A 16,160-nucleotide genomic window follows, 5' to 3' on the forward strand; every position below is an offset into this window, starting at 1 on the left:
ACCACCCCCATCCACGGCTTAATTTGTCCTGGGGCTTGCTGAAAAATTAATATTAACAAAGATACAAATATCACTTTTCACAGCATTATTTTTACTATTGAGTCTGCAAAAAAACCAACCCCCCCCCCCACCCCACCCCACCCCACCCCACCCCCAAACCCAACAAAACAACCCTCCCCCCCCAAACCCAACAAAACAACCCCCCCCCCACCCTCCATAAACAAAGGACAAGGATTTGGACGGGTACATGTGCATATTTATTTGTTTTCCCTAAAGTTCAGTATTTTAGGGGAAAGGGTCAGTGCGACCCCCAGCGAGAGAACCCAGGAGTCCTGGCTCCCATCCTCCGCTGCTCGAACCACCGGCCCCCACTCCCCTCCCAGAGCCAGCGAGAGAACCCAGGAGTCCGAGCGCGGGGGCCGGAGGGGTGAGCTCAGGGAGGAGGAGCGAGGGGTGGGGCAAGCGGAAACCGCTTCCTCTTTCAAAAGTCCCGTCGGCCAATGGGAGCGGCCGGGGCTCCCTGCCCCGATTTGGGATGGAACAAGGCGAAATCGGAAGCGCTCGGCTGGTTGGAGGATTCGGAGCTGGGCCCGGGCCAGACGCTGCGGGGATGGACCCCGAGAGGTCGGGCTCTGCGCCCCTGCCCTGCACCCTGCACCCAGCGAGAGAGCCAGGTACAGGCCGGGTTCTGATCTCAGCCCGCTGGAGTCAATCCGGAGTCACCCCCGACTGCACTGGGGGCAGAGCCGGGGTCTGATCTCAGTCCCCCCGGGGTCAATCCGGAGTCACCCCCGACTGCACTGGGGGCAGGGCCGGGTTCTGATCTCAGCCCACGGGGTCAATCCGGAGTCACTCCCGACTGCACTGGGGGCAGAGGTGGGTTCTGATCTCAGCCCACCCAGGGTCAATCCGGAGTCAATCCGGTGCCCGGGGAGTTACACAGATATAGTTTAGGGTTAGTTGCTCTCTCTGGTCTGTTTTTAATGGCTCCTTACTGAAAATAATTGTTTAGACTTTTTGGAGTTTGACTGTGTATCCTGGGGTGGGGGCAGGGCTGGGGATCAGGCCTTCTGTGTATTCTGGGTGGGGGGCAGAGCAGGGGGTGGGGATTGGGCCCCTTGTATATCCTCCCCCCCCCCCCCCGCCTGAAGATGGGAAGAATCCTGCTGAAACCTTCAGGTTTGTTTCCTAAAAGACAGTCCCAAGACGTGGGAGGTATCGCTAGACCACACCTCCCCCGGCCCCAGCTGGGGATAGAACCCAGGAGTCCTGGTTCCCAGCCTCGCTCTAAGCACTAGATTCCACTCTCTTCCCAGAGCTGGGGATAGAACCCAGGAGTCCTGGCTCCCAGCCTCCCCCACTCCTCTCCCAGAGCCGCCTTGGGGCCAGCTCTGCCTGCCAGGGGAGAGCGCTCCCTGCTGAGCCCCCCACCCTGCTTCCTCTAGCTCCAGGCCCCTTACTGCCATGCTGGGACATTGGGGTCAGCACTGAGTGCCAGGGGAGATCGGAGAAACCCAGGAGTCCTGCGCTCAGCTCGGACAAGCCTTTGCCTTGTTAGGGTGGGGTGGGGTCCTCTCTGGGCTCACAGAGGTTCTTGCTTCTCACATGCAGGCTTCGTGCCCCTTCCCTTCTTCCTCCAGCACGACTCCCCAATGTCCTGGGACCTCTGCGACCCTCTCCTGGCTGCCGAGAGCCCGGGCTCGTGGGAGAGCAGCTTGCTGTGGGATGGAGGGTCTCTGGTCATCGCCAATTCTTCCCAGGGGCAGCCGGGGACGCCCGGGGGAGGTAAGGAGGGATTGAACTCCGGGCCTTTGACACCAAGAGCATAGGCTTCTGCCATTGGAGCTGAGGCAGGCCGTCCGGTGGCCGGTAGCAGTAGGAGGCCGTTATCCTGGCAGCAAAAAGGCACGTGATACATTTGGCCACAGAAAGCACCGTCCACAGCAATGACTAAGCTCAACCAGTTTCGAGCTTTAATTTGCCCACGCTACGACGCTATGTTACTACTTTAATTATGCATAAAAGGTAAATAAAGCCGATAGAGGAGGGGGGCGTGACGAGGAAGTATCTAGCCTTCAGGCGCAGGTCACTGGTGCTGTTAGTGTTCGATTGATGCCGGTCCGATCAGATGCAAGTCTTGCGTTGTTTGAGCCCCCTTTGGTCAAACCCACAGGTTTTATCCCCCGTGTCTTGTGATGCGAGGCAGGCGCAGATCGCTGAAACGGCCGTCTCTACCGACGTATTTTAAATATATTTCCATACATGCCAGCGTAAAATTCTTTGAACGGATGCGTTTTTTCCCTTACGTGACTAAAACATTGCTTGGTACCTTTTTTATTTCCTTTCACGATTATTCTTCGTCTTAATGAGTGCTGGGTTTTCATTGCGTTCGTGTGTTTCCCTGCGTCTTACAATGGGTCATGCTGGCTTTTCCTCTTGGCGTTACTCTGTGGCCAGCACGATTCGCGCTCCCTCGTCTGTTTTACGAGGGAGGTATAGGTCTGGCTAGTGAATCACCCATTTGGCTTTTGCCCTGTTATCTCTGCAGCAAAATGACACAAACCAACTTTCTGATTTTTGTTTTTGTTACAAGCTTTGAAAGCTGCGTTGACAAGACGCACCGAAAGCCGAGAAATACCCTTTGGTGTTTTCTTAGAACGCTATGAACGAGAGAAGTTACATTTTTCACATTATTTAATAGACATTTAAGAGAGTTCACTACACAGATATTTTTAAGTCTCTTTTTTTCCTTCTTTCTCCTTCCCCCCCTCCCCCTTTTTTTTTTTTGGGTCTTCCCTGTTTTTTCTCCTCCCCCCCCCCCCTTCTTTCTCTAACCTTCCCTCTTTTCGCTCCCCAGCTGGCTCCATCTCCCCCCAGCCCCCTCTGGATCTCTCCGGGTTTCCTTTGGCTGAGCCCTGGGACAGCCTCTTGCCGGACGCCCCCGCTGACGCAGCCCTTGATTTCGTTCACCCCCTGGTGATGGCTGTGTGACGATGTGACGCAGCAGGGAGGGGGGAGTGTTGACCTGGGAATGTGCCCTGGGGATGGGAGACCTGAGAGCCTGTCACCTGAGCCGGGAGGGGGAGGTGACACCTCTGCCCAGGAATGTGAACAGAGGCTGCAGGAGGGAGCCTGCTGGGGGGGGGGGCGGGGTTTAGTTTTCAGTTTGGGGCTGGGTGGAGGAACGCAGGGAACCCCAAGGCTGGGGTCTAAGCTCCCTGCTCCCCCAGAAGGACTTGACTGAGGGGTCCTGGTTGTACCCACAAGCTCTGTTTTGCTGTGGTCCTGTTGTCCAATAAACCTTCTGTTTTACTGGCTGGCTGAGAGTCTCAGTGAATCCCAGGAAGAGGTGTGCAGGGCCTGGACTCCCCCATACTCCATGACAACTGGTGGCAGCGGTGGGATGTACTGCACCCCGTGAACGGCGCTTCCTGCAGTAAGTGACTGGGGAGCAGTAAAATGAAGGGGGATTGACGGGGACCAGGCGTGCTGAAGAGTCAGAGAGAGACGGTTTCAGGGGGTGGTTAACCCCTGGGAGTGTGATCAGAGAGAAGGACTTTTGCAGTAACAGAGTCCCCCGGGGGATTGCAGCGAGCGGTCCCGGGGCGGAGGAGTCTGCAGCTCGACCCTGGCAAAGAGGTGGTGACCTCGAGAAGGACTGGCACACTAGGGGTTTTTCCTGGAAACCGTGGAAAGCTGCCCAGGTCTGCGAGTGGCCAGCAGGGAGATGTACGCTAAACACCTTAAGAGCGACCTGGTGGAGCTGTGCAGGCAGAGGGGGCTGCGCATTGGAAGGTCCACCAAGGAACAGCTGATTGCCCAGTTGGAGGAGAGGGATCGCTTGGATGACCCGATCCCTGTCCCTGAGGGAAGCCGTCCGGCGGATGCAGCGTGGGCCCTGGGGCCTGACCGGGCTGGGAGGGGTCAGACTGCTGCCGAGGACATCCCGAGACCCTTCCTACCTATGCCTGGGGGAGGGGTTGGGGGAAGCCTGGCGAATACCGAGGGCACCCTGACCCCAGCAGCCAGCAGGGGATCCTCCCGGCGGAGCTCCCCATCCCTGGAGCAGATGCGGCTGGAATGGGAGAGGGAGATGAAAATGAGGGAGCTGGAGGATCATGAGAAACAACGTAAGCGTGAGCAGGAGGAGAAGGAGAGGGAACGTCAGGAGAAGGAGAGGGAACGTCAGCATGAACTGGAGCTGGCCAGGCTGAGGAGCAGTGGGGCCCCGGCTGCGGTGAGTGCGGGGGGACCCAAGTCTGCAAGGAGCTTTGATAAGTGCTTCCTGGCCCAGCGTAAGGAAGGGGAGGACATAGATAGCTTCCTGACGGCCTTTGAGAATGCCTGCGAGATGCACAGGGTTGACCCTGCAGACAGGCTCCAGTTCCTCACCCCCTTACTGGACCCCAAAGCCGTGGAGGTGTACAGTTGAAAGACGGGGCGGAAGCAGGGGACTACAAACTGTTCAAACAGGCCCTGCTCCGTGAGTTTGGGCTGATTCCCGAGATGTACCGGAGAAGGTTCCGGAGTCAGCGTAAAACGACTGAGGTCACCTACCTACAACTGGTCAACCGAATGCAGGGATATGCCCACAAGTGGACAGCTGGGGCCCAAGCTAGAGAGGACCTGCTTGACCTAATCGTACTGGAGCAGCTGTATGAACAGTGCCCTTCCGACCTGAGGCTGTGGTTGGTGGACAAAAAGCTCGAGAACCCCCAGCACGCAGGGCAGCTGGCCGATGAGTTTGTGAACAGTCGGTCAGGGGGCAGCCGGGAGGAGTCCCAAAAGAACAGGCCCCCCCCGATGCAGAGAGAGAGTCACCATGGGGCCTCCCAGCGGGAAAATAGGGAGAACCCCTCCAAAGGGGAATGCCAGGCGTTGGGCCCCTCCGACCCGCTCGAGGGGACCAACGTGACCTGAGCTGCTATCACTGTGGCCAGAGAGGCCACGTACGGACCCAGTGCCCCAGGCTTAGGGACAGACTGAGCAGACCCAACCTACCCAGGGACCCAGCTGGACGAGGGGCAGACAGCTCAGGCAAGGGGGGCTGCCAGCTTACCACCTGCTCCGGAGGGAAGAGTACCCCTGGCCAGCTCCGCCAGAGGGCTGGAGGCTCCAGTCTCAGGGTGCTCGGTTTACAGGGTGGGCACGGGGTTGTCCCTCCGGAGAGAGTGCCTTGGTCTCCTGGAGGTGGATGGGAGGAAGGTCAATGGATAGTGGGATACGGGCGCGGAGGTGACGTTGGCCCGGCCCGAGGTGGTGGCCCCAGATTGGGTGGTGCCTAACACCTACCTGACCCTGATGGGGGTGGGCGAAACCCCATTTAAGGTGCCCGTGGCAAGGGTACACCTGAAATGGGGGGTCAAGGAGGGCCCCAAGGATGTGGGGATACACCACCATTTGCCCACTGAGGTTTTGATGGGGGGAGACCTAGAGGACTGGCCAAGCAACCCCCAGACCGCCCTGGTTGTGACCCGTAGCCAGAGCCGGCGAGGGGCACTGCACCCTGACCTTGGGGAGGGTACCACACCGGAGGCGCAGGACCCTACCCTGGTGGGGAGGAAGCGCCGAGGGGCACGGCTCAGAGAGGCTGTGGCCTCAGACTCGGCCAATGAGGGGGAACTGGGCCCCATCCCTTCCCCAGCCGCTGAGTTCCAGGCCGAGTTGAGGAAAGATCCCTCCTTGCGGAAGCTCAGGGACCTGGCCGACCTCTGTGTAGAACGGACCATGAGGAGAGGTTGCCAGGAGAGGTTCCTGTGGGAGAAGGGGTTCCTGTACTGAGAATGGGCTCCCCCAAGGGAAGCGGAGTCCTGTGGGATCAGGAGGCAGCTGGTGGTCCCCAGAAGTATCGCCGCAAGCTCCTGTACCTGGCCCATGACATCCCCCTCTCAGGGCACCAGGGAATCCGGCGCACCCGGCAGAGGTTGCTACAGAACTTTTACTGGCCCGGGGTCTTTACCACTGTCTGGCAGTATTGCCGATCCTGTGACCCCTGTCAGAGGGTGGGGAAGGCCCGGGACAAGGGGAAAGCGCCTTTGAGACCTTTGCCCATCATAGAGGAGCCTTTCCAGAAGGTGGCCATGGACATCGTGGGGCCTCTCAGCAAGACGACCCGGTCGGGGGAGAAATACATTCTGGTGGTGGTAGATTTCGCCACCCGCTACCCCGAGGCAGTGCCCTTAGCTTCCATTGAAGCAGACACCGTGGCAGATGCGCTCCTGACCATTTTCAGCTGAGTGGGGTTCCCCAGGGAAGTCTTGACAGACCAAGGGTCCAACTTCATGTCGGCCCTGCTCCGGTGCTTGTGGGAGAAATGTGGGGTCTGGCACGACTGGGCCTCAGCTTATCACCCCCAGTCCAATGGGCTGGTGGAGAGGTTCAATGGGACGCTAAAGATGATGCTGAAAACCTTTATGAACCAGAACCCGCAGGATTGGGACAAGTACTTACCTCACCTGCTGTTCGCGTACAGGGAGGTGCCCCAGGAGTCTACCGGATTTTCGCCTTTCGAACTGTTATATGGAAGGAGGGTGAGGGGCCCCCTGGACCTGATGAGAGATGAATGGGAGGGGAAGGCCACTCCCAATGGAGAGTCAGTGGTGGAGTATGTCCTGATCTTCCGAGAGAGACTAGCTGAACTCATGGGCCTGGCCAGGGAGAATCTGGCCAGAGCCGAGAAGAAGCAGAAGGTCTGGTATGACCACACGGCGCGGGCCCATGCCTACGCCACCTGGGATCAGGTGATGGTTCTCATCCCTGTGAGAAAGAACAAACTACAGGCCGCCTGGGAGGGCCCTTTCAAGGTTGTCAAGCAGCTCAATGAGGTAAACTATGTGGTGGAGCTGTCGAACCGGGCGCACCACCGCCGGGTTTACCATGTGAATATGATGAAGCCATATTATCCCAGGGGGAATGTGGTGTTGGCCGTGTGTGGACAGTGGGAGGAGCAGGGAGATGACCCTTTAGTAGATCTATTCCCTGGGACCAGAGCTGGTTCCCCCCTGGAAACAATTCTCCTCTCGCATCAGGTAACCCCTGCCCAGCAAGCTGAGGTCAGGGGGGTGCTGCATCCGTACGGACAGCTGTTTTCCAGCAAGCCTGGATGCACTAATCTGACTGTCCACCGGGTGCAGACACGTTCGCACCCACCGATAAGATTCTCCCCCTTCCGAGTCACAGGGAAAACTGCTCAGGACCTGGAAAGAGAGGTCCGGGACATGCTGGCTTTGGGGGTGATCCAGCCATCGGCCAGCCCTTGGGCCTCGCCGGTGGTGCTGGTCCCCAAAAAGGACGAGTCGGTCCGGTTCTGTGTGCACTATCGGAAGCTCAGTGCCATCACTGTATCTGATGCCTACCCCATGCCCAGGCCTGACGAGCTCCTAGACAAGCTGGGAGGAGCTCGGTACCTTACCACCATGGACCTTACAAAGGGCTACTGGCAAGTGCCGCTGGATGCAGATGCCCGGCTGAAATCGGCCTTTATCACCCCTCTGGGGCTCTATGAGTTTCTGACCCTGCCTTTCGGCCTCAAGGGAGCGCCGGCCACCTTCCAGCGCCTGGTGGACCAGCTCCTGAGGGGGATGGAGAGTTTCGCCGTGGCGTATATTGACGACATCTGTGTCTTTAGCCAGACCTGGGAGGACCACGTGTCCCAGGTTAGACAAGTGCTGGACCGACTCCAGGGGGCTGGGCTGACTGTCAAAGCGGAGAAGTGCAAGGTGGGGATGGCTGAAGTATCTTACCTGGGCCATCGGGTGGGGAGCGGCCGCCTAAAGCCAGAACCGGCCAAGGTGGAGGTGATCAGAGACTGGCCCGCTCCCCACACCAAAAAGCAGGTCCAAGCCTTTTTTGGGATGGCAGGATACTACCGAAGATTTGTGCCCCACTTTAGCGCCATAGCCACCCCCATCACTGAGCTATGCAAGAAGGGGAAGCCAGACAAGGTGGTCTGGACCGAGCAGTGCCAGGAGGCTTTCCGGGCGCTGAAGGAGGCTCTGGTCAGTGGCCCAGTTCTAGCAAACCCAGACTTTGACAAGCCCTTTGTGGTGTTCACCGACGCCTCCGACACGGGACTGGGGGCGGTGTTAATGCAGGAGGATGAAAAGGGGGAGAGACACCCCATTGTATACCTCAGCAAGAAGTTGCTACCCCGGGAGCAACACTACGCGGCCATCGAGAAGGAGTGCCTGGCCATGGTGTGGGCCCTCAAGAAACTAGAGCCCTATCTCTTTGGGCAACACTTCACCGTGTACACCGACCACTCTCCCTTGACCTGGCTGCACCAGATGAAAGGAGCCAACGCCAAGCTCCTGAGGTGGAGCCTGCTCCTGCAGGATTACGACATGGACGTGGTCCACGTGAAGGGAAGTGCCAACCTGATAGCGGATGCGCTGTCCCGGAGAGGGGGCCCTGAACTTCCCCAGGTCACTGGTCAGAGTGACCCCGCTCAGTTCAGTCTCGAGGGGGGGAGAGAGGTGACGATGTGACACAGCAGGGAGGGGGGAGTGTTGACCTGGGGATGGGAGACCTGAGAGCCTGTCACCTGAGCCGGGAGGGGGAGGTGACACCTCTGCCCAGGAATGTGAACAGAGGCTTCAGAAGGGAGCCTGCTGGGGGGGTTTAGTTTCAGTTTGGGGCTGGGTGGAGGAACGCAGGGAACCCCAGGGCTGGGGTCTGAGCTCCCTGCTCCCCCAGAAGGACTTGACTGAGGGGTCCTGGGTGTACCCACAAGCTCTGTTTTGGACTGTGTTCCTGTTGTCCAATAAACCTTCTGTTTTACTGGCTGGCTGAGAGCCTCAGTGAATCCCAGGAAGAGGGGTGCAGGGTCTGGACTCCCCCACACTCCGTGACAGGCTGCCCACCTGGATCCCGGGGTGCCATGCTTGATGTCAAGGATAAATCCAGGTGACGTCTGGGGCGGGGGTCGCCGTGGTTGCCTGCCCTGGGGAATTGTGGGGAGCTGGGATCCTGTGTGTCGCTGTGTCTCGGCCTGGGCCGGATCAGACGCAGAGGCTGAGCTCCCCACCCAGCTCCCCTCTAGGGAGGCAGATGGTGTCCCAGTGCATGCTGGGAAATTCTGGCCAACTGCATGTTAGCCTTGTCCGTATCCTACTGGCCAGACATGTCTGGCCAATGGCCTGTCCGTATTCTACCACCCAGCTGTCTCTGCCCCAGGCCATGCTGGGAAAACCTGGCCCATAGCCTGTCCATACCCTACCGCCCAGTCGTCACTGCCGTGGAAGATTTGGACAGAAATGACTGGTTTGGGTCTTTTTCTCTTGGATAAAAGTAACTCGTTCTCATTTTTTACCAAAATGACTTTTTTTTTTTTTTTTCTGAATAGCAGCCGTGTTAGTCTGTATCCGCAAAAAGAACAGGAGGACTTGTGGCACCTTATGCTTATGCTCAAATAAATTTGTTAGTCTCTAAGGTGCCACAAGTCCTCCTGTTTTTTTTTTTTTCTGCTGTTTTGTTGCCAAAATGACTCTTTTTACCTTCGAGTTTTCTCTTTTTTGTTGTTGTTTCTCTTCTCTTCTATCTTGTTCCTTCCTTCTCTTTCTTTCTTTCTTTCTTTCTTTCTTTCTTTCTTACCACCTTCCCTCCTGTTCTTTTTCCAGCTTTTTCCCCCACTCCACCACCTCTGGATCCTGCTGGTTTTCCATTGCCTGAGCTCTGGACCGGGCCCCATATGGACGCCCCTCCTGCCGCAGCCCCCGATCCCACTCTGCCCCCCGTGGCTGCTGCCTTCCTGGATCCCACAGACAGACCCCCGACATCCAAGACAAATCCAGGTGAGGCCCTGGGGGAAGATAGGTGCTGCCCGCCTTGGAGGATCCTGGGTAGTCAGGATCGTGCATGTCGTGAGTTGCCGGTTCTCGGTTCGGTTAGAACAGGCTGAGCAGAGAGGCTGAGGGCTGGACTGGATCCAGAGGCTGCTCCCTCCATGCCCCTCCCTAAGGAGGCAGGCGCTGCCCCAGTGCATGCTGGGAAAACTTGGCCAGTGGCCTGTCTGTACCCTACTGCCCAGCCCTCACTGCCCCGGTGCATGCTGGGAAAACCTGGTCAATGGCCTGTCTGTATCCTGCTGTCCAGTATCTCTCATGGCGTCTCTGTCTTGCCAGACATTGCGGACCCCCTGCTGCTACTCTGCAGCACCCTGGGCTCCTACCCCAATGGCCTGCGGGTCTTCAGCCTGAGGAAGGCCATGTGGCTGAGGCATGGGGTGAACCTGGAGTCATTCAGCCAGCAACAGGGATATCTGGGCACCCTGGACTATCTGACCAAGCTGCGTGGGATCAGGCTGCAGGGGCTGGAGAGAGGGGACAAGTGTCTCGTTAAGCTTCAGACAGATGAGGAGGGAAGGATGGAGTCCATGCGTCAGGGCTGAACTAGTCTTGGTTAAGGATGAGGGCAGGTTATCCCACTCCTCACACCAATGGGCATCCTGCACCTTCCTCTGAGGCTCACTAGAGTGCATGGCCTTGGGCTTCCTCTGACACTTTTCGGGCTTAACTGAGGTGTCCTGGGTGAATTGCTACCACCTGGTGGCAGCATGAGGGACTCTTGTCTGTGATATAGTTAGATTGACATGGTGTCAGTTAGACGCTGGGTTGCTTACGTCATGTTACCGGCTTTCAGGAGTCGTCCCACAGAGCCCCACGCCGACGGTACAATGGATGCAAGCGCTCCTGGTGGGGACGCGCACCGCCAACACATAACCGCGGTAGCTGTGTGCTGACAGAATTTTGTCATGGAGACGTGGCCCTAGAATCAAACCAAATTGAAGTTTATTTAATGGAGCTTGAGACCGATTCAAAGAAGGGTTTGCAAACATAAAGTTGCAGGGAAAAGTAAAACATAACCCGTCATCTTCAGCTTCCAGTTTATTAACAAGTTCCTTCCCTGTCTACTGAGGTATTTCTCACCCAAAGGTTGGTCCATACAACGCTTGTCCAGCCCGGAGAGCTGGGATTTCATGAGGCACTCGCGCTGCCAAAATATCTCCTCCGTAACGATACCATCTTGTGCCCATTTGAAACTCTGCAGTGCATCAGTGTAGACACTAGGGAGGTGCCCTCACACGTTTGTCTGCCTTCATAATCAAGGTGTTTCATTATCTTCAGCTTGGCCCAGAGGGTCCCCTGTTCAGAGTCTTTCCTTGGGGGGTTCTTTTCTTTGTAAACACCCAGGTGTTTACCTGCTCCAGCCTGTAAACGCAGCAGGGCTGGGTCGAAAGATACCTGATTGTTCTCATTCTCAACTGAGTTAGCCGAGACCCGCCCTGCCTCCGGGGGACATGCTTCATCTCCAGCGGTTTCGGAACATAATCTCCTACATTTTAGGTATCTCTTAAACTCCTTTCCTGTACAAACACCTCCTGCTAGCCACGAGGATCGGCCAGTTCTTAGCTTTCAGCCGCACGCCCCCTTCGGTGACGTCTCAGGAGGGTGGCCGGACGCAGTTGTAATATACCCGTCTGGGCACGTCTGCGTCACGCTCCCCAGCACGGTTGCATCCCCCACAGTGCAGCCTCCTATCCCCAAGAGCGGGGACCCTGGGGCATTGTGGGAGATGCAGTCCGTCCGATCAGGGAGGCTCGGCCTTAGGGTAGAATCGGGGGCGCATAACGCACCCTGGCGACTTTTCTGAATGGAAACATTTTGTTTTTTTCATGAAAACTTGAAATTTTCCATGGAAGATTTGGACAGGATTGACTGTTTTTTATCTTGGATAAAAGTGATTCATTCTCATTTTTTACAAAAATGACTTTTTTCCTGTTGTTTTGTTGCCAAAATGAGTCTTTTTATCCGCGAGTTTTCTCTTTTTTGTTGTTGTTTCTCTTCTCTTTTATCTTCTTCCTTCCTTCTGTTTCTTTCTTTCTTTTCTTTTTTTTTTAACACCTTCCCTCCTCTTCTCTCCCAGCTGGATTTATCCCCACTCCACCACCTCTGGATCCTGCTGGTTTTCCGTTGCCCGAGCTCTGGACTGGGCCCCACATGGACGCCCCTCCTGCCGCAGCCCCTGATCCCACTCTGCCCCCTGTGGCTGCTGCCTGCCTGGATCCCACAGACGGACCCCCGACATCCAAGACAAATCCAGGTGAGGCCCCGGGGGAAGGTAGGTGCTGCCCACCCTGGAGGATTCTGGGTAGTCAGGATCGTGCATGTCGTGAGTTGCTGGTTCTCGGTCCAGTTAGAACAGGCTGAGCAGAGAGGCCGAGGGCTGGACTGGATCCAGAGGCTGCTCCCTCCATGCCCCTCCCTAAGGAGGCAGGCGCTGCCCCAGTGCATGCTGGGAAAACCGGGCCAATGTCCATACACTGTGTCTCTGGTTGGTGGTCTCCCAGGGCACAGGTTTGGGGTCTCGTGGGCTGGAGGGGCTCCCCTTCTTCTTGTTCAGCCCTGCTGTCTCCCTCCCTCTATGCAGACTTGGGTGAAGTCTTGGCCTACGTCTCTCACACCCTAAGCTGCCACCGCAAGGGTATGAGGGTGAAACCGTTGATGAAGAGGCTGCTGAAGGAGCGTGGGGTGGACCTGTTGGCATTCAGCCAGGATGGGGGGTACCAAGGAGTCGTGTCCTTCCTGCAGGAGGTGCCGGGTATCGAACTCTGGAACCCCGAGAAGGGAGAGAAGTGTCGTGTCCTGAGCTGTACCTTTAAGAAGAGTGAGTGAGGAGATGGTTTCTTGTAGGGCTGCCCCAGCCCGGCCCCCTTCTTGAGCGGGGAGAGAGCCCGTGGCCAGTGGCACACTGGCCTCGCTGCACCCTGCTGTGTCTGCCCAGTGCATGCTGGGGAAATCCGGCCAATGGCTTCTGTGCAGCCAACTGTGTGTGCTCTAGAGCAGGCTGGGAAAACATGGCCAATGGCCTGTCTGTATCGTGCTGCTTAGTATCTCTCATGGTGTCTCTGTCTTGCCAGACATCGCAGACCCTCTGCCACTACTCTGCAGCACCCTGGGCTCCTACCCCAATGGCCTGCGGGTCTTCAGCCTGCGGAAGGCCATGTGGCAGAGGCACGGGGTGAACTTGGAGGAGTTCAGCCAGCAACAGGGATATCTGAACACCCTGGACTATCTGACCAGACTGTGTGGGATCAGGCTGCAGGGGCTGGAGAGAGGGGAAAAGTGTCTTGTCCAGCTTCAGAAGGGTGAGGAGAGAGGGATGGGGTCCAGGTGTCAGGGCTGAACTGGTCTTGCATAGGATGAGGGCAGGTTATCCTACTGCTGACACCAATGGGCATCCTGCATCTTCCTCTGAGGCCCAACGGACTATATGGCCCTTTGGGCTCCCTCCCCCATGAGATATCATCTCCCACAATGCACTGTGCTGCTGCCATCATGCACCGCCTTCCCCCACCAAGACTATAGGCCATGGTGCATTGTGGGAGATGTAGTCCGACCAGGAACCCTGGGCTGTAGAGGAGAACGGGAGCCATGAGGCATCTGAACTAAAACTCCCATGAGGCACCGTGGTGACTTCTAAATTGAAGTAGCTCACTGAAAACTTGAAATTTTTTAGGGACAATCTGGACCTTTGTGCCTCATGTTTACTTGACAAGAGTGACTCTCTTCCCCCCTCCGCCCCCCCTTTTTTTGGGGGGGACAAAAATGACTTTTTTCCTCCCTCTTTTTTTTGACGTCTGCCATTTTTTCTCTGATTTTTGACAAAAGTGAGGTTTTTCCTTCCATATTTTTTTGACAAAAATGACATTTTTCCATCTGTTTTCTTGACAAAAGTGACTTTTTTTACCTCATGTTGTTTGGCAAAACCGATTTTTTTCCCCCCTCGCTCTGCTTTTTTGAGAAAAGCTGCTCCTTTTTTCTCAGGTTGGCTTGATGAAAATGACCCCCTGTCCCTTCACGTTTTTTGATACGTGCAACGGTTTTCTCTTGGATTATTAACAAAAGCAATGTTTTTCCGCAGCGTTTTTGGAGAAAAATGGCTCCTTTCTTCCTCTGCTTTCTTCCCAAATGGCGACTTTTAGTTCCCTCGGGCCTGGTCTACCCGTAAAACGTCGGTGGATGGAGCAATGGCCTGCGGGGGTGTGAACAAACCGCGCTCCGGAGCCCCGCAGCCTCGCCGCCCTGGCCCCGGTGTAGACTTGGCCAGGTGGAGGCTGAATGTGCCCGTGGCCGCGGCTCCCATTATTCGGGGAGTGGAGATCCTCCAGCAAACCCCCGTTCCAGGGCTGTAACCAGTGCGGTGGGGGTACAGCACCACAGACGCGGCCCCACGGCTGCGCTGCTCGGGCGCCCGTAGTGTAGACGTGGCCTCAGGGGTTTTCGGACAAACTCGAGTGGTTTTTTTTTTTTTTTCACTCCGGTGTTTGATGAAAGCCTCCGTTCCCTGCAGTTTTCTTCACCCAAGGGACTCTGTTCACGCTTCTTGGGGGCACAAAAATGTCTTTTTCTTTTTCCTTTTTTCTGTTTCTTTTGACCAAAAAAGTGGCAGGAAAGGAGGACGGCACAGCTGGGCCTGTGCCCAGTATGAGGGATAGCCGTGCCCGGTGGGGGGAGCTGGGGGAGGGGGCCGTGCCCGGTGGGGGGAGCTGGGGGAGGGGGATGTGCTTGGTGAGGGGGAGCGGGGAGGGGAGGGGACATGCCCGCTGAGGGGGAGCTGGGGGAGGGGAAGGCGTCTTGTCCGGTGGGGATAGCTTTGGGGGGAGGGGGACGTGTGGGGGCCGGCTGTACTTGTCTTTTCACGGCCACTGAGGTGGTCTTGTTTCTTTTCCCTTCCTTTAGGTGCCACTGTGAAGCCCCCTGCCCCACAGCCCCCCCCCGCTCCCCCATCGGCCCGGCGCAGCAGCAGCAGCCCCCCGCCCGATGCCCCTGCCGACCGGGGGCCGACGGGAGCCCCGGGGGAGACGCCCGGTGAGCAGCTTAGCCGGCTTCTCAGCAAGGCCGCTGCGTGTGGGGCATGAGCCTGGGCGGGGAGACCTCAGCCCAAGCCAGGCCCCCCCAGTGCCACCCCAGTGCCATCACCCCGCAGCCTGAGCTCCCGTCTGCCCCTCTAGGGAAGGGCTCTGTGGGGCTTGGCGGCTGGGCTCTTTCCTTTGCCCATCTCGGGGGGCATGTTTGGGGGGAGATTGTTGGGGGGGTGGCTGTGTTGGCGGGGGCTAGGTGTGTGGCATCATTGCCATTTGTGGGAGGCATCTTCAGGGGGCTGTCGGGTTTATGTTGGTGGGGGGGGATGGAGGGAGCAGGTTGGAGGGGTGGGGGGATGTGCGGGGGCTGGGGATGGAGGGAGCAGGTTGGGGGCTGTGGGGGGGATGGGGATGGAGGGAGCAGGTTGGAGGGGTGGGGGACGTGCAGGGGGCTGGGGATGGAGGGAGCAGGTTGGGGGCTGGGGGGGGGGATGGGGATGGAGGGACAGGTTGGAGGGGTGGGGGACGTGCAGGGGGCTGGGGATGGAGGGAGCAGGTTGGGGGCTGTGGGGGGGATGGGGATGGAGGGAGCAGTTTGGAGGGGTGGGGGACGTGCAGGGGGCTGGGGACGGAGGGAGCAGGTTGGGGGCTGTGGGGGGGGATGGGGATGGAGGGAGCAGGTTGGAGGGGTGGGGGATGTGCAGGGGGCTGGGGATGGAGGGAGCAGGTTGGTGCCATGGGGGGGGCTGTGGGGGGGGAGCTGGGAATTGGGGGTGGGGGGGGGCTGTGGATGGAGGGAGCCTGTGGCAGGGGTACAGGGATTGGCTGGGGGGACACACTGGCAGCGAACTGTGAGGAACGGGGGGCAGCCTGTGGGGTGCTCTCCTGGGCCCTGCCCCTGCTCTGGGGATGCCCGAGGACTCAGGCCCTTGGGGCTGCCAAACTGCCCCTCACCCCCAGCGCCGGGTCTGCACCCACAGGGTGCCCCATGGCGGGGGGGCTCTCAGCTGGGGCGGGCTCTCACAACCCCCTCATCCTTCCTCCCCCGCCCCCCCGGTCTGGTTGCAGGCTTGGCCGAGGTCTTGGCCTGTGTGCGGGATGTGCTGGGCCGCTTCCCGCTGGGGCTGAAGGTGGGGAAGCTGAAGGAGGCGCTGTGGAGCGAGCGCGGGCTGGACCTGGAGGAGCTGAGCCGTCAGCGGGGCTGCGGGGACGCCCTGCACCTGCTCCGGGCTCTGCCCCACCTGTGGCTGGGGGACCCGGGCAAGGGCGACGCCTGCCTGGCCCGGCTGAGCGCGGGTAG

The 16,160-nt window shown here is 58.1% G+C and overlaps 1 protein-coding gene across 1 annotated transcript; it reads left to right on the top strand.

Moving 5' to 3' along the window:
* The first annotated feature begins 563 nt into the window (after window positions 1–563).
* Window positions 564–13,420, top strand: LOC141976491 (uncharacterized). The gene is made up of 6 exons (XM_074937489.1): window positions 564–674; window positions 1,612–1,785; window positions 9,618–9,791; window positions 11,923–12,099; window positions 12,427–12,663; window positions 12,917–13,420. The coding sequence occupies exons 1-6, from the start codon at window positions 611–613 to the stop codon at window positions 13,180–13,182; spliced, it is 1,092 nt and encodes a 363-aa protein (XP_074793590.1). The 5' UTR covers window positions 564–610; the 3' UTR covers window positions 13,183–13,420.
* Window positions 13,421–16,160: the final 2,740 nt, after the last annotated feature.

Source organism: Natator depressus, chromosome 23 (genome assembly GCF_965152275.1).
Source record: "Natator depressus isolate rNatDep1 chromosome 23, rNatDep2.hap1, whole genome shotgun sequence".
Lineage (NCBI taxonomy): Eukaryota > Metazoa > Chordata > Testudines > Cheloniidae > Natator > Natator depressus.

What these genes read in the sequence shown, in the direction of transcription:
- LOC141976491 (XM_074937489.1), top strand. Translation starts at nt 611, where the DNA reads ATGGACCCCGAGAGGTCGGGCTCTGCGCCCCTGCCCTGCACCCTGCAC. An exon ending in GACATCCAAGACAAATCCAG is followed by an intron (nt 9,792 to 11,922) that starts GTGAGGCCCTGG and finishes CTTCTCTCCCAG; the next exon opens with CTGGATTTATCCCCACTCCA. An exon ending in GAGCTGTACCTTTAAGAAGA is followed by an intron (nt 12,664 to 12,916) that starts GTGAGTGAGGAG and finishes CTGTCTTGCCAG; the next exon opens with ACATCGCAGACCCTCTGCCA.